This window comes from Rhinatrema bivittatum, chromosome 2, assembly GCF_901001135.1.
Source record: "Rhinatrema bivittatum chromosome 2, aRhiBiv1.1, whole genome shotgun sequence".
In the NCBI taxonomy this organism is placed as follows: Eukaryota; Metazoa; Chordata; class Amphibia; order Gymnophiona; family Rhinatrematidae; genus Rhinatrema; species Rhinatrema bivittatum.
This window is the reverse complement of record NC_042616.1, coordinates 570,889,000-570,914,670: the sequence shown is the minus strand read 5'-3', so window position 1 is coordinate 570,914,670 and position 25,671 is coordinate 570,889,000. Positions and strand designations below refer to the sequence as shown.

General features: G+C 47.4%; 1 protein-coding gene across 3 annotated transcripts in view; it reads left to right on the top strand.

Annotated features, from left to right (window-relative positions):
- Positions 1-25,671, top strand: part of CEP192 (centrosomal protein 192) — a 1,292,743-nt gene that overhangs the window by 26,030 nt on the left and 1,241,042 nt on the right. For 2 of the 3 annotated variants that reach the window (XM_029590938.1, XM_029590940.1), the window contains exons 2-4: positions 6,647-6,734; positions 7,074-7,249; positions 9,736-9,861. In XM_029590938.1, coding sequence (XP_029446798.1) covers positions 7,083-7,249; positions 9,736-9,861 — 293 coding nt within the window. In that variant the 5' untranslated portion in view covers positions 6,647-6,734; positions 7,074-7,082. The remainder of the gene's footprint in view (positions 1-6,646; positions 6,735-7,073; positions 7,250-9,735; positions 9,862-25,671) is intronic. The other variant, XM_029590939.1, reaches the window with a different exon arrangement.

The following is a 25,671-nucleotide window of genomic DNA, read 5'->3' as shown; positions in this document are numbered from 1 at the left end:
CACAAAATGCATGGTGGCGGCGGTGGTGGCCCACTTAAGAAAAAAGGGAATAAAACTATTTCCTTATCTCGACGATTGGCTCATCGTCGCCTCAGACCAACAGATAATTCCGACTGCATCTCCAACAAACCATCGACTGCCTACAACTGGGCCTTGTCGTCAATTACGAAAAATCAAACCTCAACCCCCTCAAACTCTTCAATTTATAGGGACACAACTAGTAACAAGAACCAGAGCTTTTCTTCCAAAAGAAAGAGAGCTGCTTTTTTGAATGCAGCTACTCAAACTTCATTCCTCACCACGAATGTCGGCTCGGTTAGTGCTTACAATTCTGGGACACATGGCAGCGGCCCATCTACACAGTCCCAAACTCCTGTCTCCACATGTGGAGGCTACATTGGGGACTAAAATACCAGTGGTCTCAACATTGACAGCCTCTATCCCATGTCATATCCCTGACACAAGAGATGAAGAGGAATTTACAATTGTGGCTTCAAAAGAGAACCCTCAGCAAGGGAGTGTTATTCGTCAACCCTCCTCACAATGCAATCCTCACAACAGACGCGTCACACAAGGGTTGGGGAACTCACCTCGACCACCTAGACCAGGGGTCGGGAACCCATGGCTCGCGAGCCAGATATGGCTCTTTTGAAGGCTGCATCTGGCTCGCAGACAAGTGTCGCCACACTTTCCCGCTGACCCAGCTGCTCCCCGGTCCTCCTCCGCCCGGGCTTAAAATGCTGTCAGCCCGGGTGGAACGCGGCAGGACAGCTGGAGTCAGCGTCCTGCCGCGTTGTTTGCTCGCTCATTCACTCTCTCCCCCACCCCCACCCCGGGAACTCGTGGCAGCAGCAGCCTCCTCCCAACGCTAACCTCTTCATTTTCAGCCCTCGCGGAGGCGGAGTCCCATCGGCCGCGGTTGAACATCTTCATTTTCCTCCGAGCCGCGCTGCAGTCTTCTTTTCTTCGGGCCGTTGCCGAGCGCACTAGCGTGGCCTCTTCTTGCCGCGCACGCACCCGATACTCTCCACTTCCTCTTCCGGGCCGTGGGGGGGGGGGGGGGCGTGTGTGTGTGAGTGAGAGATTGCATGTATGTGAATGATTGAGAGCCTGTACATGTGAAAGAGAGTATGTCTGTGATTGAGAGCCTGCCTGTGAGAGAGAGAGAGCATGAATGTAAGTTTACCATTGGGAACCTGTATGTGTAAGTTTGTGATTGAAAACCTGTGTGTGAAAGAGTATGTGTTTATGATAGAGATCCTTTGTGTGTGAGAGAAATCACGTGTATGTATGATTAAGAGCCTGTGTGTATAAGTAAGAGAGATCATGTGTGTCTGTGTGATTGAGAGCTGATTTAGGTGAGGGAGCATGTGAGTATGTGATTGAGAGCCTGTGTGTAAATGAGAGAGGACATGTTTGTAAGCATGTGAATGAGAGTCTGTGTGTGAGAGAAAAAGACAGCATGTATGTGTGTGTGTGATTGAAAGCCTTTGTAAGCATGAAAAAGATAGACAGCATGTGTGTAAATGTGTAATTAAGAGCCTATATAAGTGAGAGAGAAAAAACCATGTGTATATGTGAGTACTGAGAGCATGTGTATAGGTGTGTCATTGAGAGCCAGTGTGAGAGAGAGCGCTGGTATGTGACTGAGAGAGGAGAAAGTTCCAAGCAAGCCACCCCACCTCTTGCTAATTCAGAACAATCTCAGGACACCTGGATATCAAACGTTCCCAGGTATGCAGAGCAAAAAAATTTTTGTATCCTTATTTTTCATTACTGGGTCTTTGTGTTTGCTATTTCGAAATATTTTGTTGGTATCTGGAAATGTTTTATGAGTTTTTAATTATTGGATATTCCACTCATCAGCTGTTTCGAAATATGTTCTTTTTGTTAGTACAGTTTTACTGCTGATTTTATATTTCTTGATTTGTTTTATAAGGATGGGTGATGTTTCTTTTTTCCTTTGTTACACTGCATACAGAGACTCTGGCTTGTTGCAGTTTCCAATTCAGTTTTTTCTGCATGCTTCTTGTTATGCATTTTGGTCTCTTTATTCTATGTTAGATGAGGGACAGCACGTGATTCAGGTGAGGTTTTCTGCTGGCGTGTAGTTTCTGTGTAGGACTCTATAGCAGCCTGACTTGGTCCGTTTTCCTAATAGGAGATGTATTGGTGTCTTAAGGCCTGGTGTAATATTTTCAGAGACTTATTGTACTTTAAAAGTGTGATCTTGTATAAAATGCACACATTTACTTGTATTTAGTTTTAAACATATTGTATGGCTCTCATGGAATTACATTTTAAAATATGTGGCGTTTATGGCTCTCTCAGCCAAAAAGGTTCCTGACCCCTGACCTAGACACACAAGGTCAATGGTCCCTGATAGAGCGAACTTACCAAATCAACTTAATGGAACTGAGAGCAATAAGAAATGCCATCAAAACATTTGCCTCATATCTGAAGGGCAAAAGAGTAATGATATACACAGACAACCAAGTGGCAATGTATTATATAAACAAACAAGGAGGGTCCGGTTCTTGGAGCCTATGCAAAGAATCGATCCTCATCCTAGAATGGGCTCACAGCAGTTTGATCCAATTACAAGCGATTTACCTCCCGGGCATAGCCAACACTCGAGCGGACAGACTCAGCAGGATTTTTCATCCGCACAAGTGGGAAATCAACAAATAACAATGTTTTCGATTAATGGGGGTTTCCAGACGTGGATCTTTTTGCTACCGAACAATACAGAAAGGTACACCAATTTTGCTCCATCCTGCCCAGTCATCTAAGACTGTCTCAGGATGCCTTCCTCATATCATGGTCGGAAGGCCTCCTTTATGCATTTCCTCCAATTCCACTCATATCACGCACAATTCAGAAGTGCGTTCAGGACTCTGCAAACCTTATACTCATCGCGCCAGCGTGGCCCCAGCAACCCTGGTACACGCATCTACTCACGTTGTCGATCATAACTTCAATTCACCTGGGAGACTGCAACGACCTACTCTCACAAGACGACGGTTTATTACTACATCCGATTTTGCTACATCTCACTGCTTGGAGATTGAAAGGGTGTGTCTAATGGAACAGGGAATCTCTTTTCAAGTACAAGACGACATTGGCTGCTAGAAAGCCATCCACAAGACAAAACTACTGAGCCAAGTGGAAGTGTTACTCCACCTGGTGTGAGTCGCACCATCTAAGCCCTACAGACTGTTCTCCAGAAGTTCTTTTAGATTACCTCATATGTTATATATCTCAGGTCTCGCTACCGCATCAGTATGAATTCACTTGAGTGCTATAGCAGCTTTCCACAAGCCATATCAACATCTGTCATTATCCTCACATCCAATAGTAATACAGTTCAAGGGCCTTACTCACTTACGGCCCCCTGTCACCAAACCACCAGTAGCCTGGGATCTAAACATAGTTTTAGAGCAATTAATGAAATTCCCCTTTGAACCACTGGAATCAGTGCATCCCAAATACCTCACTTGGAAGGTGGTTTTTCTGGTAGCGGTCACTTCCGCTCGTAGAGTTAGTGAACTGCAAGCCTTAGTTCACTATCCACCATATCTACAATTCTACAAACATAAGGTGATGCTCTGGACTCATCCTTCCTTTCTCCCAAAGATGGTTTTGGCTTTTCATTTGAATCAAACAATCGAACTCCCAACTTTCTTTCCAAAACCACACCAGACTTTGAGAGACAAACTGCTCCACACGCTGGACTGTAAAAGAGCGTTAGAATATTATAAGAAAAAAAACAAATACCAGACCTTCTCAACTCTCTCTTTTAATCCTAATGCACCCGGAATACCAGTATCAAAGTGCACTATATCAAGTTGGATCGCTCAATGTATCCTTTACTGTCACCAAAAGCAGAACATTGTACTATCTACACAACCGAATGCCCAAGTGCGTGCAGTTTCCACTTCTATAGCTCACTTAAGAAACGTTCCTCTTCTGGATATTTGCAAGGCGGCCACATGGTGTTCTCTACATACATTCACTTCCCACTATTGTCTTGACCATCAAGCTACTGCAGATGCCAAACTTGGTCAAGCAGTCTTACAAACCTTCATAGATCCGTGACCAGAAATTGACTGTCCACATTCGGTCACGCCAAATTCTAAAGAACCAATAACCATCCATGGCGTGTCCAGGAGCTTAGAACTCCCATCAACAGCATGGCTAATTCAGCCCTGCTATTGACGGTAAGCAAACTTGCTTTTTCCTGTGAACGGTGTTTCTGTAGATAGGATGAATTAGCCATACGGACCCGCCCGCCTCCCTGAACAGTCAATACTGCACGTATTCCTACAGCTTAATTACTGACTGAGGAGAATCTGTCTTCCTGCGCAGCAACACATGCGCAGCCACAGAGCAAAGCTCTGCATACAGCTTTGGAAAAGCTCCGCCTCCTGTGCCTTGATAGACAGTCCCATTAACAGCATGGCTAATTCATCCTGCTATCTACAGAAACACCGTTTATGGTAAGCAAACTTGCTTTTCTAGTGGCAATATGTTCAGCCAGCTATATATTGGTATTACTAGCCTTATCTTGCAGAGATCCCTTCCTAGTTTTTTGGCAGTTTGTCACTTTTCTTTCTGTGCTGTTCTTCTTACTCAAGGTTGTGTTGCCCTGTCACTTCAACCAGACAGTCTCACTCCTAGTATTCCCAAAAGGGGAATGCCATGGTAAAGAGAACTCCTCTTTTTGGATGTTCATAGAGTCTTGGGATATCTAAAGATGACTAATCCTACTGGGGACACCAATAGGCTGGCTGGCTGTTCATTGGTTCTCACAAGGGGAAAGGCAGCTTTGAAATAGTTGTGTAGATAGATAAGAGATCTCCTCTGAATATTTGAAGTGCTTACTGGCTCTGGAGATGCTTTGTGCCCATTCAATGAGGACTCTGACTTCCTTTTGTGAAGAAGCTATAACAATAACTCTGGAGAATAATTGCCCACTTGGTTCTCCTTAAATATGTTCACTAGACATAGGTTAGATGTACAAGCCAAGGGAGATGCAGCTTTTGGGGGCAGGAGTTCTCAAACAGTCCTGCCTTCTTCCTATCTGCATTAGAATGGGTTTGGATATGTCAACACATCTGGTTTGGAATAGCAGGATAGGGAAGGAGAAATTTTTCTTATCTGTAAATTTCCTTTCCTTAAATTCTACTAGACTAGTCTAGAACCCTCTTGAGAAGTCAGTGCTGTGATATGCTGATCTTTGGATAAGAGCCTTCAGGTCTCTTTATGGCAAGAACCTGTGGATTGTCTACTTTTCTCTTTCTTCCCTTTTATTCTGTAGTGGAATACTGAGAAGGGGATTACTGTTCAAAGATGTCTCTCCTATTTCAAAGTGTTTTGTTCATTGTGTTAAATATTTTTCTCATCTACTTTGCTTTGACATAAGGATACTGGCAAGTGCCTCTTCTGCACCGTTCCATATAGTAACGTTGCTAGCAAAGTTGTGGTCCTGTCTCCATCTGGTGGCAAGGTAGCATAATCCCATAAGTCTGGACTGGTCTAGCAGAATTCAAGGAAAGCAAATTGTTAGCTATAAGTCCAAATTTCTCCTTCATGAACAGCCATAAAAGTGGGATGTATGCTGGGGGTTGCCAACCTCTGTGTTAAACCTTTAGCCCATACCTTTTTCTTTGAGGGTAGGAGGAATCTGTAGCAGTTTCTTGCAACCCAGACACCATCCAGCTTCCCCCACAACATCTTTCTCTGGGTAATCTGTCATCCCACTGTGGTGATAGAGCAGTGACAGTGTGCTTTGATATCTTGATGCTCGTATTGTGCCTCTCCTGTGCTGTTAATTTCTGCAGTTTGAACTGTATAATGTTCTGTAGCTATCTATGGAACCCTGTTTAGTTCTGTTCAGTTGAACTAAACAGTCTAGGAGAGGTAGCAGGAGCATACAACTATGAAGTGCCCAGTACTATGCTAGTCTGGGCTACCGGGTAGCAGAATGCTGAGGGGGAGGGGGGCAGTGGAGTAAATGATGAAATGTGTGGTGAACTAGAAGTGTCCAGTACATGGAAGCCACAGAACTGGGGCTGGCCAGGCAGCTTAGTCCTGATATTCCTTTAAGAGTCCAAGGTCTTGTCCCAGTTCCACAGCTGCTGTATGCTGAGAAAATGTCTTTGCATGGCTGGGGAAGTGCCAAACACCTGATCTAGAATATGGAAGTAATTTACATTTAATGTGACAGCTAATTCATGTGAAGGTTCTTTTTTAGAGAATATTGATTTATGGATGTAGTTGCTGTTCTGCTTGTGGACAGATATTTTATTTATTTATTATGAAGCTTTTATATACCAGTGTTAGTGGGGACATCACACTGGTTCACATTTGAACAGCAGGTTTAGAAATTACATTTTAACAGGGAGAAGTAACTGGAAGAGGGAGAAACAGCGCAGCATAGAAAAGATAGGATACACTAGTAACATTAAATAAAAACCATTATCATTAAATATACCCGTAACATAAAATGAACATAAAGGACCTTAGCAGATGGATTAGAGGTGTCTTAGCATTTGATGCGCATTGGAGGACATTTGGTGAGAGGGCTATTCCAAGTAGGCTTGTTTGACTAACCAAGTTTTTAATTTCTTTTTGAACTTGATAGGACAGGGTTCGAGGCGCAGGATTGGTGGCAGTGAATTCCATAGTGAGGGGCCGGCAATTGAGAGGGCACGGTCGCGTGTGGAGGCAAGGTGGGCTGTTTATAGAGAGGGTACAAGTAGTGTGCCTCTATTGGCGGCTCTAGTGGGCCGGGTATTGTGGATGCAGTACTGTCTTTAAACTTCAATAAGTCCTGTGTAAACTAAGCTTTGGGCACATTATGACACAATTTAATTATTTTTATGTACTTTATCTTAATTTGTATTGTCAAGATTTATATCCTGTAGAGGTACTATAATCTTTTGTTTTAAGATGATTTAACTTGACATCTTATAAAATTTATAGACTGCATCCCTGAGCGAGCTTGTCTGAACTATTATGAATATGGTGTACATTTTTTAAATCTGATTTAATCTATTTTTTTTAAACAGTGTTTCATTATGACAGAACATTTCCTGAATATAGAAGATGAGACTTTTCCAAGTTTTTTGGTAGAATCTCTTACAAGTAATGGTGAAATTTTGGAAAATGTCACGTTTTCTTCCAACCTTGGCATGCCTGTTGCTGCTTCAACTATTGCCAAAGAGAGAACTATTAGTGATGCCAGGTAAGACTTTGTGTGTCTCAGAATAAAACAAGGCTTTTTTTTTTTTTTTAATATAAAGAGGATGAGAATATGTAAATTTAGCCAAATGAGCTATAAACAGTCAGTTATTCAGATGTCTTAATTGGAAAATGCAAGGTAAATGTCCCAAAGTCCGCCTAAATTGATAATTTAAATACATAAATGGGGGGGGGTGCATAATGAATTTATTGTGGGCCCCTGTATCTCCATGTGTTTGTGCCATCAGTCTTGCAGAATTAATTCCACAGAATTTCTCTTGACAAGCAGGGCTGAATTAGCTATGACTCGCAGGATGACATTTGATGGCACAGAATGGCCAAATCTCTCAACTCTAGTTTTTTCTAATGAGTATGTGAGAGTTTTGCACATGTGCTACCTCATGAGCCTTTTTTTTCCTCCTGAGCTTCCTATGGATGTGTACTCTCTACTAGAATTTTTTTTATTTTCTGCTAATGGCATTTTTACTTAAGACATTATGTTCCAGTATCCTAGTTAGAGGTAGCTTCTTAAAAAAATTTGGACATAATGGGCTAAACTTACTGTTTTTTCAAATGCTTTGCTGCCTTGGTAGCTCCTCAACAGCAATCTTTAGTGTTAGCTTAAAATTATATAATTTGAGATGTCCAGTTCTAAGAAGGCCACTCCATTGGTTTCAAAGATTGTGGCCGCAAGATGTCTATCACAGATGGCCTATCATCTGTTATAGGTGCCTGGGACTAGATCAAGTCTCAGCTAACTGCCCTGATAACAGTTAGATGTTACTAAGATTCAGCAGCAAAAAACTTGGAAAATGGAGGAGCTTTGCAGGTCAATGAAACATAGGAGTTCATCCTCAGAACAGGGCCTTCTTGGGCTCCCTCCATGCTGGGTTGAGTAGAAGCTCTTCTGGCAAGGCTTCCTCAACTGTGGCACTGGGTTCCTTATCACCACAGTTGAGGGGTAGAGCAAGATGTGGAAGCATTGAGTAAAGGATCCAGCGAGTTCCTTGGTGCAGTCATGGGCCACCTCTCCCCCTCCCCCTCTGTGGGGTTTAACACAGAAGCAGCATCATTCTTTAAAGCTGGCAGTGTGGTTGGTGCTGCCAAAGCAGTACCAAAACATGTACCATCAACACACTGGGGGGCAGACCTGGGGGAGACTACTTGTAATTATCTGTTAACTGTATGGACTGATTTTTGTGGACTCTTATTTGATTTATGATTTTAGAATCAATATGGATCTTAATTAGTCTTTCAAACACTGACCTTGAGTTGAAATATATTCTGAATCCAGCTGAAGTTCAAAGAATCCTTTAATAAAACTTTCGTTAAAAACACACTTTGTTTTCAAGGCAGATACACCTGAGCAAATCAAACTCTTAGTCTTTAAACAGGTACATCTGGAGCAATTTAGATACTTTTGAATTCAATGCAGATACATCTGAAGCAAGTTCAATAATAATACAAGTTCTAACTAAATCCTTCAAAGCTACGGAAGAAAATTATATTCAGTAGAAACGGAGACAGACTGTGAAGCAGCGGACTGGCTTGGCGACTCTTCTACCCTTTCCTCCTCCTGTGTGTAACTGTCCGGCAGTCCCTACTCCCTCCCCCCTTCCCCAGCGGGGGAGGAACGGGCTGAGCCGTTTCTCGGAGTGGCGACTCGTCTGCCCTTTCCTCCTCCCCTCTGTGATACCCAGCACGTAGCGCAGAGCTCAATGGTCTGCACATGCACGGTAGAGCTGCTCTCTACTGCGCATTTGCGGGCCGTCTGTCAGAGCCCATTTATATTGTAGATAGCGTGTGTTGCTTGTACGTCCAACAGATGGCGCTGTTTTTCCCAAAAAGCATGTTTTTACCTGTCACAGGTGTGACATCTATATAATTTAGGTATATAAAAACACGTGCATATTCGAATGCAACGTTGTCAAAATTTCAAAGCAATCAGTGAAGAACTTTCAGAGATTTAAGATTTTGAACAAATGAACATTTACATTTTTATTTATATAGAAGATAGAATGTCGGTATATAAAAATCTATCAGATATCACACCGGTTTACATTTGGGTACTGTAGGTATTTCCCTGTCCCAGTGGGCTTACAATCTAGTTTATATAGAATATTACCAAAATGAGGTCAGCATTGGGAGCTTATATAGGGTGACATCAGCAAACATGGTAGTTCTCGTTTTCATCTGCTTGTTGGGAGGCATAAACCCATGTCTGGACTGGCATGGCTGGATTCAAGGAAAGTATATTATCAGGTAAGAATTAATTTCCTCATTTATTAGTTGCTATAGAATAACTGATTTTTGTAATGCTTTCCTTCCATTTTACTGTACTGGAGGAATATTGTGAATTTAAAAAGTGCTTTTTTTCTTTTTCTTGACTAATGCCTGAAGTTGAATGCAGATGTCTTTTTTTTTTTTTTTTTTTTCTTTTTTTGTTAATCCTTTCCTAAACTTGCTTCGTGATTTTTTTTTTTCTTGCAGACTTCCTAATGTTCAGTCCTCTTACCTAGAGGATGGGAGATTTTCACTAGTAGCAGGGTCTTTTCACAGCAGTCAGTCTGATGGTGATTCTAGAGGAAAGTTTGCTGTGAGCTTAAAGGATGAGCCGTAAGTGACATTGACATTTGAGTTATACAACTTTCTGTAATTTTTACCATGGGCATAAATTGGAAGGGGTCTTTACTGAAAAAGCCATAGCAGGTTGGTTCTGTTGTGTGTGCAAGCATTAACACTGATCAAAGCTGGAAATTAGCTATCTGCATGTCCAGTCTCAAGGAAAGGGGAAAGAGGAGCAGATAGGTGAAAAGAAACATTGCAAAAATAAGCATAAAAGTTAAAAAAAAAAAAAAAAAAAAAAAAAAATTTCTATAGATAGATAGATAGATATATATATAATTACCCTGCTCATAAAAATTATGGCTGGAACCATAACTTCTTTATTTTTCCAAGAACATAAGAAATTGCCATGCTGGGTCACCTCAAGGGTCCATCAAGCCCAGCATCCTGTTTCCAACAGTGGTCCAATCAGGCCATAAGAACCTGGCAAGTACCCAAATACTAAGAAGATCCCATGCTACTGTTGCCAGTCATAGCAGAGGCCATTCCCTAAGTCAACTAATTTTTTGATTGAGTTTCTAAGATATTTTAAATTTTCTTTTAGTGACAGAGGTGTGAAATGAAACCTAGGTGCAGATTCTTATTGTTAGAATGGTTTATTCACATAATGAATATGAAAAAGATGAAAGGAAAACTCACTAAGGTAAGATTTTAAGCATGCTGCTTTAGATGACAGCAAAAAAACAGATGGCACAGATGAGTTCCACGTAGGCCATCCAGTTTAGTCATTTGTAGTTGCCTACTGTGCTGCTACAGAGCCTTCTAGATCTCTGGTTATGTTCCTCTTGCCTCTGAAGTTCCCTTTGTTTCAGGTGTGCTTGAGCATGGTCAGTGTTGAAGCATCCCAGTCTATTCCAGGTGTCCACCATTTTCAGTGAAAATATTTTCGTCCACTGATTTATAAGCCTGCCTTTCCAGAACTGATTGCATGGCAAATAATGCAGAGCAATTATCTTACTGTAACCTGCTTTATGCAATGTATAAATAAATACAATACTAACATACAAGAAAGACACAAGACACACCAATAAATTGAAAATTCCACAGCAACACATTAAATTAAAACAGATCAGAAAAAAAGATAAAAACACAAAAGGCAATTAAATACCTCAAAAACAATAAAGGCATAATATTCACCAGGAAAATCTGAATGAACCAGAGTAACCAAGAAACCTATATCCTACAGTCTCTACCTTGACAATGTGATCTCTAGAGCTAGGTGTCATATTCAAGTTGAGTCACACCACAAATCTTTATAAACCACATCTATTGGATCCTTCTGATCTACAGTGATGCCTTATCAAATACTTATGTGATATGGCTCCTAAACTGGATCCATGTTTTGGAGTATGCCCTGGAAGAGACTTTGAGTGGAGGAGCCCCAGCTTTTCTTTTGGAGTAATCTGGAGAAACCCCCCCCCACGGTGCTGTTAAAATGAGCTGCCACTTGATGATATAGTAAATGGTTTTAGAACTTGTATGTTAGCAAGTGGGGAAGTTTCTAGAAGGAGTTATTGGTTTCTACTGGTTCTTTTAAAGAAGGCTGGGAAAAAGATCCTCTACAGCAGGGGTGGCCAATTCCAGTTCTCAAGAGCCACAAACAGGCAAGATTTTCAGGATATCCATAATGAATATGCATGGGGGATTATGTGATACTCTGACAGGAGAGGATGTGTTCTCACAGGACAAGCAGGATGGTTGTCCTCACAAATGGGTGACATCGAGGATGGAGCCCACCACGGAAAACTTCTGTCAAAGTTTAAACAGAACTTTGACTGGCCCCTACTGGGCATGCCCAGCAAGGCACTGACCCTGCAGCCAGCAGGGGTCTCCCTTCAGTCTTCTTTTTTCCGCGCAGCAGTTGCCACGCGGTGAAAGGAGCTCTCTAACCACGTTCCTGACAGGAATTTGGAAGTTAATTTCCTAAGAAAATTTGCCCCTCAGGGGTCTCCCTTCGACAAATTTTTAGTCATCTTACGGAACCCGGTAAGTTTTTTGCCTTTTTTCCATCGACTACCGTCGATTTTGTCCCTTGAGGCCTGTTGGCACTTACCGATCCCCAGCCTAAATTTTGGCTTCAGGCCATGGCAACGGGGTTCCGCAGTTGTCCGGATTGTACCCGGACTATGTCCATCACAGACCCCCACAGGGTTTGTGTAATGTGTTTGGGTAGTGAGCATGATGTCCTGACTTGCACCAAATGTGCCTTAATGACACCCAAGGGTCGCAAAGCCAGGATGGAGAAGATGGGGCTCCTCTTCCATGCACCCACCCCAACGCCATCGATAGCATCGACGTCATCGGAACCGGCACCGTCGAAGTTGTACCATCATCGTCAACCTTCCGGTGACCGTCCGCCATCGATCGCTTCTCGGCCGTCGACTCCAGTCCCTTCCCCGGATGGGCGAGGGGATCGGAAGGAAAAGCACCGCTATCGACGGCATAAGTCTCGGCCTGTCGAGGATCCACAGCCATCGACCTCTGCTCAAGCCGAGCCACCGACAAAGAAGCCGCGAACAGACCGGACACCCTCCATGTCTCGTTAGTCGGCATCGAGGAAACCCTCACCCTCCCGGGGTGCGGGGGCCGTGATCCCACCGGTTACGGTGGTCCCTCCGGCCCTGCCTCAGCCTCCTTCTCCCGTCGAGCCGGGTATGGTTACCCCTGGTCTCCGGGCAGAACTGGACCGGCTGGTCCAGGAGGCCATCGAGAAAGCGATGAAGAAATTGCAACCTCCATCGACACCGTCTCCGGCACCGGTTCCAGTGCCGCCCCCGACACCGACACCGGCACCGGCTTCGCCACCGAGGAGGGAACCGACCACCGAGCCGTTCATACAAGCGCTAGCACCGCTACTGAGCCGCATGGAGGCGCTCATGACGGCCCTTCCATCGGTGATTCCAGTACCATCGACAACACCACCGTCTCAGACTGGATTTTCATCGGCAGGAGAAACACCGTTCCGGATTCCCCCTTCCGGGGTGGTTCCATCGGTGCCTTCTGGTATATCTCCACCGATATATCCTTCGGTTCCATCCATTCCACGCCAGGCACCGATTCCATCGGCAGCACCGAAGCCATCGATGCCATTTCTGGTTCCACCTACGGCACCGATTCCACCTCGGTTTCCATCGATGCCTTCAGAGCCTCAGCCAGGTCCATCAGGGCTACAAGCCCCACTTGATCCCTACGATACCTGGGGCGATGATGATGATACATCTTCTGACACAGATTTACCTTCGCCACCATCTCCTACAGAGAGTAGAAAAAGATCTCCTCCTGAGGATCTATCTTTCATTAATTTTGTGAAAGAAATGTCAGAAGTTGTACCTTTTCAACTACAATCTGAAGCTGATGACAGACACCAGATGATGGAACTCCTTCAATTTCTGGATGCTCCAAAAATCATCGCTTCCATCCCTATACACCAGGTGTTTTTGGATCTGCTCAAGAAAAACTGGGAATCTCCTTCATCAGTGTCCCCAGTTAACAAAAAAGCTGACTCCACCTACCTTGTCCAGTCAGCACCAGGTTTCCAAAAACCTCAACTGGATCATTGCTCTGTTGTGGTTGAGTCCGCACAGAAGAAGGCCAAGCGTCTTAAGCCACACTCTTCTACCCCACCTACCAGGGACAACAAGTTCCTAGATAGTGTTGGACGGAAAGTCTATCATGGAGCTATGTTGATTTCACGCATAGCTTCATATCAACTTTACATGACTCAGTACAACAGAGCTATCCTTAAGCAGATGCAAGACTATGCTGACACGTTGCCAGACCAATACCAACCGCAGCTTCAAGCCCTTCTTCACAAGGGATTTGAGGCAGGGAAGCACGAGATAAGGACTGCCTACGACATATTCGATGCTTCCACAAAAGTTTCAGCCACAGCCATCTCAGCCAGACGTTGGGCTTGGTTAAAATCATCCAACCTTCGCCCAGAGGTTCAGGATCGTCTTGCTGATTTACCCTGCTTAGGCGATAATTTGTTTGCAGAACAAATTCAGCAGATTGTGGCGGAGTTAAAAGACCACCATGAGACGTTGAAACAACTCTCATCTGTCCCACCTGAGCTGACCTCCAAGCAACCGCAAAAGAAAGACTCTAAGAAGTCATTCTTTCGACCACGCCGTTATTACCCTCCATCGGCCAGGCCTCGTCCAGCTCGATCCTCTACTAGGCCTCAGCCGCGTCAGCCTAGGAAACAAGGGCCTACTGTAGCCCCTCCTCCTGGGCCTGCGGCTGGCCTTTGACTCCCCTGTAGGGAACACATGCCAAACCCCTCTTCCGGACATCCCTGTAGGAGGTCGACTGTACCATTTTCTACAACCTTGGTTGCAGATCACCTCAGATCAGTGGGTGCTAACAATTATCGCACAGGGTTACCACCTCAACTTCATAACTCTTCCGGCAGACTCCCCGCCCCTTCAAGCGTGGAGTCTATCCACCCATTTGGCTCAATTACAACAGGAAGTATCCCTTCTTCTGCAATCAAATGCTATAGAACCCGTTCCTCCCTCTCAACGAGGCAAGGGATTCTATTCCAGATACTTCCTAACACCAAAGAAATCAGGGGGACTACGTCCCATTTTGGACCTTCGAGCCCTGAACAAATACCTTCAAAAAGAGAAGTTCAAAATGGTAACCCTAGGCGCGCTGCTCCCTCTGCTCCAAAGAGGGGATTGGCTGTGCTCTCTCGACCTCAAGGACGCTTATACCCATATTGCGATCACACAATCCCATCGCAAATATCTGCGGTTTCTAGTAGGCCACGAACATTATCAATACCGTGTCCTCCCTTTCGGTCTAGCTTCTGCCCCACGAGTCTTTACCAAATGTCTCGTAGTGGTAGCAGCATTCCTAAGGAAGGAAGGTGTCCACGTCTACCCATACCTGGACGATTGGCTAATCAGGGCCTCCACCCAACAGATAGCTCAATCCTCCCTAAAATTGACAATTCAAACACTCCTTTCCTTAGGGTTTCTCGTCAATTACGAGAAATCTTGCTTAGTCCCGTCTCAAACCTTATCCTTCATTGGAGCAGACTTGGACACCTTACAGGCAAAGGCTTACCTTCCTCTTCAGAGGGTCCACACCCTAATGTCCCTGGCTCGCCAGCTCCAGTTTCAGAACACTGCCACGGCTCGCCAGTTCCTCATTCTCCTAGGGCACATGGCATCCTCGGTTCAAGTCACTCCCATGACCCGACTAGCCATGAGAGTAACACAATGGACTCTACGACACCAATGGATTCAAGCTTTTCAGCCTCTGTCCTCCATAGTCACAGTCACACAGGCGCTGCGCCTATCCTTAACCTGGTGGACGACTCAGGTCAACCTCCTTCAGGGCTTACCCTTTCTTCCACCGGATCCGCAAGTAATCCTAACCACCGACGCTTCTCACATCGGTTGGGGAGCCCATGTGGACGCCTTTCAAACCCAAGGGTTATGGTCCAAAGAGGAAGCCGAACACCAGATCAATTTCCTGGAACTTCGAGCAATCCGCTATGCGCTCCGCACTTTCAAAGATCATCTCTTTCATCAAATAATCTTAATCCAGACGGACAACCAGGTGGCCATGTGGTACATAAACAAGCAGGGAGGCACAGGCTCCTTCCTTCTGTGTCAGGAAGCTGCGCAGATCTGGGCGGAAGCCCTCTCCCACTCCATGTACCTCAGGGCCACTTACCTGCCGGGAGTAGACAATGTATTGGCAGACCGGCTGAGCCGTGTCTTCCAACCACACGAGTGGTCACTCGATCCTCTGGTAGCGACCTCTCTGTTTCACAAGTGGGGTTCTCCCCGCATAGACCTCTTTGCGTCCCCTCAGAACCACAAAGTGGACGATTACTGCTCTCTCATTCGGAGCCAGCACTCTCGACCGAGGGATGCATTCTCCCTCAAGTGGACAACAGGTCTGCTCTATGCATTCCCTCCACTCCCTCTTGTGTCAAAGACTCTCGTGAAGCTACGCCAGGACGGAGGAACCATGATCCTGATAGCACCTTACTGGCCACGCCAAGTATGGTTTCCAATACTCCAGGATCTCTCCATCCGCAGGCACATTCCTCTGGGAAAGGACCCGCATCTGCTCACTCAAAACGACGGATGCCTCCTCCATCCCAACCTCCAAGTCTTGTCCCTGACGGCATGGATGTTGAAAGGTTAGTCCTTCAGCCTTTCAACCTTTCAGATTCCGTTTCTCGAGTCCTGATAGCTTCACGAAAGCCTTCCACAAGAAAGTCTTACTCATACAAATGGAAAAGGTACACATCATGGTGCACTTCTCAGTCCCTTGATCCCCTTTCCTGTCCAATCTCCAAATTCTTGGACTATTTATGGCATCTCTCTGAATCAGGTCTTAAAACCTCTTCTATCAGAATGCATGTCAGTGCGGTAGCCGCCTTCCATAAGGGTATTGGGGGTAATTCTATTTCAGTACAACCCCTAGTAACACGCTTTCTTAAGGGCTTACTCCATCTAAAGCCGCCCTTGCGTCCTCCGGCCCCATCCTGGGACCTTAACCTGGTTCTTGGTCGTCTTATGAAACCTCCTTTCGAACCTCTGCACTCCTGTGACTTTAAATATCTCACTTGGAAAGTGTTATTCCTTTTGGCTATTACTTCAGCTCGCAGGGTTAGTGAATTACAGGCCCTAGTTACCTATCCGCCTTACACTAAGCTCCTGCAGGACCGCGCGGTACTCCGCACTCATCCTAAATTTTTACCTAAGGTAGTTTCTGAGTTTCATATCAATCAATCCATCATACTACCTATCTTTTTTCCCAGGCCCCACTCCAACTCTGGAGAGCAGACCCTGCATACCCTAGACTGTAAACGAGCTCTAGCTTTTTACCTAGACCGTACAGTTTCCCATAGGAAGAGCACTCAATTATTCGTCTCTTTCCATCCTAATAAGTTGGGACAACCTGTGGGTAAGCAGGCTCTTTCTTCCTGGTTGGCGGACTGCATTTCTTTTTGCTATCAGCAAGCTGGCATTCCTTTTCAAGACCGTGTTAAAGCACACTCTGTGAGGGCCATGGCGACGTCAGTGGCACACCTTCGATCGGTACCGCTTCCTGACATCTGCAAAGCTGCAACCTGGAGTTCTCTCCATACCTTTGCAGCCCATTATTGTTTGGACAAAGCTGGAAGACAGGACTCCATCTTCGGCCAGTCTGTCTTGCGTAACCTTTTTCCAACCTGATGTACCAACACCCTTCCACCTACCCGGTTGGGTGCGGATGCCCTTTCCCAAATTTCTCCTCACTTATTGTGCTTGCTGCACACCGTTGGGTACATTTGGTGCAAGTCGGGACATCCTCAGCTCGGTACTCACCCATTTGTGAGGACAACCATCCTGCTTGTCCTGTGAGAAAGCAAATGTTGCTTACCTGATGTAACAGGTGTTCTCACAGGACAGCAGGATGTTAGTCCTCACGAAACCCGCCCGCCTCCCCGCGGTGTTGGGTTCGTTTTATTTTTACTTTCTAGGCACTGCCTGTAGCTTTGAAAATCAGACTGAAGGGAGACCCCTGCTGGCTGCAGGGTCAGTGCCTTGCTGGGCATGCCCAGTAGGGGCCAGCCAAAGTTCTGTTTAAACTTTGACAGAAGTTTTCCGTGGTGGGCTCCATCCTCGATGTCACCCATTTGTGAGGACTAACATCCTGCTGTCCTGTGAGAACACCTGTTACATCAGGTAAGCAACATTTGCTATCTCCTGTTGCTGAGCCCAAGCCCTCGCTATCCTACCAATCCAATTACCGGGACCTCCCTCTCTTAAGCGGTGCCGATCAAGAAATTTGGTGCCCGCTTGACCCCTGATGGCGGCCAGGGCAGGGAAGAGAGACAAAGATAAGGACCGGGAGTGCAGCAAGGCTTGAATGCCCGAGGTGATGCCGGAAGAAGCGGGCAGCATGGCAGATTCAAACACCGCTCACAAAGCTCCCTGACAGACCTGACTGCGGCGGTTTTAGCCGCGATCTCACCAGAACTCCAGAAAATTTCAACCCAGCTGCAGGAGATAAATTACGGCATGGCAGCATTTGAATGCCGCTTTTCGGAGATTGAAACACGTGTCTCGGATAATCAAGATGGCCTCCAAAAGGCCCAGACAGACATTGCGGAACTGAAAGCAGTGCTGGATAAGCAAACAATTAAACTAGACGATCTGGAGAATCGCTCCCGGCGATCAAACTTGAGGTTAGTGGGGCTCCTGGAAAGTATAGCTGAATACACCCTCCCTCGCGTTATCGAGGAGTGGCTCCCCACGGCACTGAACCTCACTGACCTGAAAGGGTCATTCACTGTGGAATGAGCATATCGTTTGGGTCCAAAGCGCGCTGAGCACGAGAAACCGTGGGTGGATCATAAAAATCATGAACTATGCTCACAAAGTTGGAGTTCTGTGGGCCCTCTGACAAGGGCTAAGTTGAAATATGACAATCAACCAGTGTTAATTTTTCAAGATTTCTCGGCGGTAGTCTCTGCGCAGTGGCATGCCCTGGCGCCATATTCTCAACTGTATGAGAGAGGCATACGGGCGGCTCTTGTCTTCCCAGCAAAAAAGAGGGTCCAAACCGAAGCAGGTGTCCAGCGGTTCATGGAAGCGGCGGCTATTCAGCGCTCTATCTCTACACAGTCTTCGCCAATGGGCTACCTGATCCCTGATCTGCAGGGGACTCATTCCTTTGTGAAGTCAGATTTTATGGAACACCCAGACACATGGCAGAAAGATGTTGGCTCATGGGCCAGAGTTTTCTAAGTTTCAATGTTTCTGTATCTTAAGGTACTGTGGGAATGGACTAGCTCTTCTTATTTCTTTTCAGATGGCGTAGAACAGATAACTGGGGGTTACTCTATTGTTTTTTGTTTTTTTACTTTTTGTTTTTTTACTATTTTCCCACTGCCCTAACACTTGATGGGTATGCCTGTTTACCCCCAGCTAGTCTGGTTCACATATGGTTCTTTGATGGTTCTGGTTTCCTTGTAGTACATTTGCGAACACATGCTTTCTTGTAGACTCTGGGATGGCACAATGGGACCTTTTTCATGAGACTGATTTATTTACTGAAGGGTTGTGTATGGTATTGTGGCAGGATGATCTGGCTGACAGGATGATCGGCAACTCCTGATCATCCTTGGCTAAGGGAGATCTCTGTGTTATTGCCAATCCAACTTTCAAACTGCTAATGTTATAATATCGGGGTGGGGGTGCGAGGGCTGGGCACTGTATTGAGGTGATCTCCGCCTGCTATCATTAGGGCAGCAGGTAGAGGATAGAGTTCTTGGGGGAAGGGGGGTAGAATGAATGAGAGAGGGGGGGGGGGATGAGATAAAAAAAAGGGAAAAAGAGAACAAGGGACGGCTCCATAAGCTCCACTAATTACTAGGCTGGTTTGTTCAGGCAGTGTATTATGGTGGACAGGAGGGGGGGGTTCAGCTGGGAGGCCCACGCCTCACCACAGAATTCTTTATACTGTTTTGTTACATACCATCAGATACTGATCATGAGTAATCGCAATACTAACATTTTTTCCTGGAATGTGGGGGGAATCATTTCTCCCATTAAAAGATCTAAGATTTTGCAGGCTCTTAGCAAAATGTCAGCTGATATTGCATTCTTGCAGGAGACTCATCTGACCAACATTGAACATGGTAAGCTGAGTCAAAGATGGGTGCGCTCTGTACATTTTTCCTCAGCCAGTACTAGGTCCGCTGGGGTAGCTATATTGAGCAGACTGTCCTTTCCCATTCAAATTTTGAAAGAAATAAGACCCGAAGGGTAGATTTTTTATTTTGGAGACTGAATTTAACCAGGCACCTCTCATCTTGTGCAATATTTATGCCCCGAATGTGTACAATCCTTCATTTTTTAAAGAACTACATGCCTTCTTCCTTATATAGATATGTTACTTGTGGTGGGAGATTTTAATGCTGTTAAAGATCCAGCTTGGGACAGATCTTCAGCCAAAGCACAGGGGGTGCCAAGTAAGGGGCTTCCCTTCTAAGAGAAAACACTGCATTTAGTTGATGTATGGCATACATTGCACCCTCTAGAGCGGGATTTCACACATCTTTCTAGGGCACACACTACACAATCCAGGCTGGACTATTTTTTTACTGAGTTCCAACAGTTTCTTTAGGATACTGGATGCACAGATAGGGGATATTGTCATTGCTGACCATGCCCCCATTTCCTAGCGTGTAGCAGATGGACTCAAAACAAGTGGGTATAGTGTGCTCATGCTAGCAGTTGGAGACGGATCTGACGTCAGTATGGGTACATATACCCCCACAGGAAGTGCAGCAATTTAGTAATTTCCGTCTCCAAAGCAGTTTGGAGCTACCTCACGCTCGCTGAGCGTGTTTCCAAATTCTAACGACTAAATTCATAGAAGAAACCTACTGAAGACGAGCCCCGCACTCCTGTGGTGATACCAGGCGGTCACTCACCCAGTTGAGTTTCCCGAGCTGACTTCCATGGTCCCTTGGAGGTAAGAGCCTCGGTCCGGTGGCCGGTTCGCGGCAGGGACCCAGCCCTCGAGTGAGAAGAGCTCGGGTGCCGCTTGGCCCTTGAGCGTGACGAGTTCGGGCGTGGCCTAGAGGCAGCCTCGGTCCCGGCGTGGACTTGGCCCCCGAGCGAGACGAGTTCGGGCGCGGCCTAGAGGCAGCGGGTGCACTTCCTTAAGCGCGGCTGTGAACTTACTCCCCTCTCCCCCCGCAGCCGGAGACCGCCCGGGTCGCAGCTGGAAAGCGCCGAAGACAAGGTAAGGCGTACATCTTTACTTGGTCTCCGAGGAAGTGTGGACTAACTGGGCCTGCCTACGAGGCAGCCCGCCTAGGAGGTCGCCATTTTGCCTGCCTACTCATCTTCGCCAATTGAGCGCACGTTGCTTGCTCGGCGCACGCGATAGGTGCACGTTGCTCGGTGCACGTTGCTCGGCGCACGCTGCTCGCGCACGCGATAGGCGCACATCGACTAAGCGCACGCTACTAGGACAGGCGCACGTTTCTAAGACGCCCGTTTATAGGCGCACGTTCCTAAGACGCCCGTTCTAGGCACCTGCTGTTAAGCGCACGTGTTAGGTGCACATCGTTGGGCAACACCGCATTTCAGGCGAATGGAGCATAAGAGAGTCCATGCGTCCGCAGAGCCGGCACCTCCAGAATCAGGCATGAACGCTCTAAGCCTCTGCTCAGCCTGCAACCTCAGAGCCACACAGAGCGAGGAAGTAGACTCCCTATGTGCCCACTGTGAGGAGGCCATGGGAGTTCCAGGACAAGACTGGTCCCAGCTTAGCGGTTCCTCAGGGAACACACCGGACTTGGCAGGCCGCGGCGAGCAGCCAGGGAACCCGAGAGACCCTGGTGCCCCTGCGGCCAGATCCGGCTTCGCTTTCCTGGGTGGAATTATTTAAGGGGATTCACTCCTTTGTCCAGATGCAGTCTGCTCCTCGTATGGGTCTTTCCGTCCCGTTTGATCCGGCCCCTGGACCCTCGAGACCTAGGCGCGGCCACTCGCCACCCGACAGCCCCGATTATGGGGATTCGGATTGCTCCGAGGAACATGAGGAGCCCCCCGAGGAGGGTGAACTTCCCTCGGAGATAGAACCATATCGGACCATGAGACGCTTCTTTCGGAAAGAAGATCTTCCAGACCTGGTCTCACAATGCTTATCGGAGCTGGCCATTCTGGGCCAGGACGCCTCAGGGGACCCTATAATGAACCCCCTGCTAGAGGGCATGCGCCAAACGGCTCACCACTTTCCCCTCCTACAAGCAGCACAGCAGCTAATCGAGCTGGAATGGAAGGCACCGGAGGCCTCATTCAAAGGGGGTCGGGCCTTATCTGGCATGTACCCTCTGGATCCGGCGTCCAAGGAGCTGCTGGCGTGCCCCAGGGAAGACGCCATAGTTAACGCAATTGTGAAGCGCACCACCATTCCGTTGGAGGGGGGAGTGGCCCTCAAGGATACGCATGACCAACGCATGGACACCATTCTGAAACAAGCCTTTGAGGTAGCAGCCATGTCCCTTCGAATCGCGACTTGCTGCACCGTGGTGACGTGTTCCTGTTTATCACAGGCAAGAAACACCCCGGGAGAAGACATGGAATCAGCTCTCGCATTTCTCACTGACGCAGCCTCTGACCTCGTCCGTAAGGCAGCCAAGGGAGTGTCCTCCTCAGTGGCAGCCAGGAGACAGCTTTGGCTACGCAATTGGGCAGCCGACTCGTCCTCCAAGACACAACTCACAAGAATGCCCTTTAAGGGTTCCCTACTGTTCTGCAGCGACCTCGAGAACTGGGCTACTAAATGAGGTGCCTCTCCATTACCTCGTCTACCAGAAGACAGGTCAAGGAGGAGCCAGCGTTCTGTTTCTAGACCATCCAGAGGTAGAAACTTGCAGCGCTTCAACCCTTACAGGGCTCGCTACCAAGCACCTCGTTCTCAGGCCAAGAACCAGCCCTTTTGGACTAAGCACACCAAGAAGAGAACCGGCCCGGGTTCTGGCCCCAGCCATAACCCACAATGACAATCAGCCGACCCATCCGAGGGTAGCAGCCATAGGGGGCAGGCTAACCCTCTTCTACCGCAGGTGGGTCGAGATCACTTTGGACCAGTGGGTCCTCGCCATCATCTGGGAAGGATACCTGGATTTTCTTCGGCTTCCACCGAACAAGTTTGTGGAATCTCCTTGCTCACCGATCAAGAAAGCAGCACTAGAAGTGACCTTACAGAGGCTCCTGGCCCTAAGAGCCATAATCCCAGTACCTGCAGGAGAGAGAAATTCTGGGCATTATTCCATTTATTTCATAGTACCCAAGAAGGAGGGCACTTTCAGGCCCGTTCTGGACCTCAAGTCAGTCAATCGACACCTACATGTCCCCAGCTTTCGCATGGAAACTCTGCTGTCTGTCAAGAATTCAGTACAGCCAGGGGAGTTTCTCACCTCCCTAGATCTGTCAGAAGCCTACTTGCATATCCCAATCCATCGGGATCACCATCGCTATTTACGCTTCAAAGTCCTGAACCAACACTTCCAGTTCCGAGCTTTACTCTTCGGGTTAGCCACTGCGCCGCGGATCTTTACCAAGGTCATAGTAGTAGTGGCGGCAGCGCTCAGGAAGGAAGGAATTCTCGTCCATCCCTACCTGGACGATTGGCTGATCAGGGCAAAGTCACCGGAGGAGAGTCACTGGGCAACCAACAGAGTTATAGCTCTTCTGGAAAGCCTAGGATGGGTAGTCAACATAAAGAAGAGTTCCCTACAGCCATCCCAGTTGCTGGAATATCTAGGGGTCCAATTCGACACCCAATACTACAAGGTCAGCCTGACCTCCAAGAGACAGTCAAAACTCCGGAATCATCTGCAGGTCCTGCTGAGCGCCAGCCGGCCCACAGCTCGGGATTACCTACAAGTCCTCGGCCTCATGGCATCCACTCTGGAAGTGGTGCCTTGGGCGCGGGCTCATATGAGACCATTGCAACGCGCCCTTCTATCTCGATGGAGTCCACGATCGCAGAACTACACCATACACCTACCTCTGCCAGCCAGAGTGCGGAATCAGCTACGGTGGTGGTTACAGCCCGGCCACATAAGCCGTGGGTCAAGAATGTCCTCCCCAACCTGGATTCTGCTCACCACAGATGCCAGCCTGAACGGATGGGGAGCACACTGCGAGGAACTCACCGCCCAAGGGCGGTGGACCAGAGAAGAGTCAAGGTGGAACATCAACCGACTAGAGGCATGGGCAGTCAGGCTTGCGTGCCTGCGATTTGCCCACAGACTTCGTGACAGTGCGGTCAGAGTGATGTCAGACAACGCCACCACAGTGGCATACATCAACCGACAGGGAGGAACCAGAAGCCAAGTGTCCCTAGAAATAACCTCCCTGATTTGGGCAGAAGCAAATCTTCAGGACATCTTCGCCGTCCACATTGTGGGAAAGACAACACAACGGCAGACTTCCTCAGCAGAGAAAGCCTAAACCCGGGGGAGTGGCAGCTGTCACCCACAGTTTTTCAGATAATTGTGGATTGATGGGGGACGCCAGCCATGGACCTATTAGCGGACAGGTCCAATGCTCAAATTCCCAGGTATTTCAGCCGCAGGCGGGATCCTCGAGCCCAGGGGATCGATGCCCTGGTACAACCATGGCCTCAGGGGATCCTGCTATACGCCTTTCCTCCGTGGCCCCTGCTGGGCGCCATTGTACACAGGATTCAGCGACACAGAAGCCTAGTTCTTCTAGTGGGCCCGGACTAGCCAAGAAGACCCTGGTACGCAGACATAAGAAGACTACTGGCAGGGAATCCTCTACGCCTGCCTCCACACAGGGACCTGCTGCAGCAAGGTCCCATCCTCCATGAGGATCCGGCTCATTTCTCTCTTACGGTCTGGCCATTGAGAGGGCTAGACTGAAGAACAGAGGATACTCGGAGCCGGTAATAGATACACTCCTCCGAGCACGCAAGTTCTCCACATCACTGACATAGATCAGGATCTGGAGAGTTTTTGAAGCCTGGTGCGACTCTCACAGCACCAATTCACATGCCGCTAAGATTCCTCTCATCTTGGACTTCCTACAAGATGGACTTCAGAAGGTTCTGTCCCTCAGCTCCATCAAGGTACAGGTAGCAGCGCTGTCTTGCTACGGTCCCAGGCGTGACGGCAACTCCATTGCCAAACACCCAGACGTTTCATGTTTCCTGAAAGGAGTCCAACACATTCGCCCACCACTGAAGTGGCCAGTGCCCTTTTGGAACCTCAACCTATTATTGGAATTTCTAGCGGGATCCGCCTTCAGGCCCCTTCGAGGCTTGTCTCTCCATTTGTTAACCTTGAAGATGGTGTTCTTGCTGGCCGTATGTTCAGCACGCCGCATCTCAGAGCTACAAGCACTGTCCTGCCGTGATCCATTTCTCAGAATCACTCCAGAGGCTATCCATCTTCGCACGGTTCCTTCCTTCTTACCCAAAGTAGTCTCACACTTTCACTTCAACCAAACCATATCCTTGCCAACCACGGAAGGTTTGAAGAAGTCGGAAGAAGGTCGAATACTGCGCCATCTCAACATCGGCAGGCTGTTGTCCAGATACCTGGAAATGTCAGAAGCAGTACGAAAGACGGGACCACCTGTTGGTCCTACACAGCGGGAAGAAGCAAGGGGAAGCGGCCTCTCGGCCAACCATCGCCCGCTGGATCAAAGAAGTTATCAAGGCGGCCTATGTAGAGGCAGGAAAGCCACCGCCTCTACAGGTCAAGGCTCATTCTACCAGAGCGCAAGCGGCCTCTTGGGCAGAAACTAGGATGCTGTCGCCTGCAGAGATATGTAAAGCGGCGACGTGGTCCTCCCTCCATACCTTCTCCAGATCCTACCGTCTGGACGTCCAGGCCAGGGAGGACACAGCATTCGCGAGGGCAATCCTAAACGGTCCTCGGGCAGCCTCCCGCCCAGTCCGGGAGTAGCTTTTGTACATCCCACTTGTTTTGAGTCCATCTGCTACATGCTAGGAAATGTAGAGATTACTTACCTGATAATCTCCTTTTCCTTAGTGTATGCAGATGGACTCAGCATCCCGCCCAGCTGCCGGTATACATGGGGATTCACAGACTCACAGTAAGCCATGTTTTTCTTATAATAGGGCATCCACCCTGTTAGGTGTCGACGCCTTCCAGTTGAGAACACTGGCGGTCTCCAGCTACTATCAATCGGTCAGGGTAATCCTGTTCATTTAATCGATCGGTCAGTACACATATATCCATAAAGCTTTTGCAAGGAAGATTACTGAATTGCT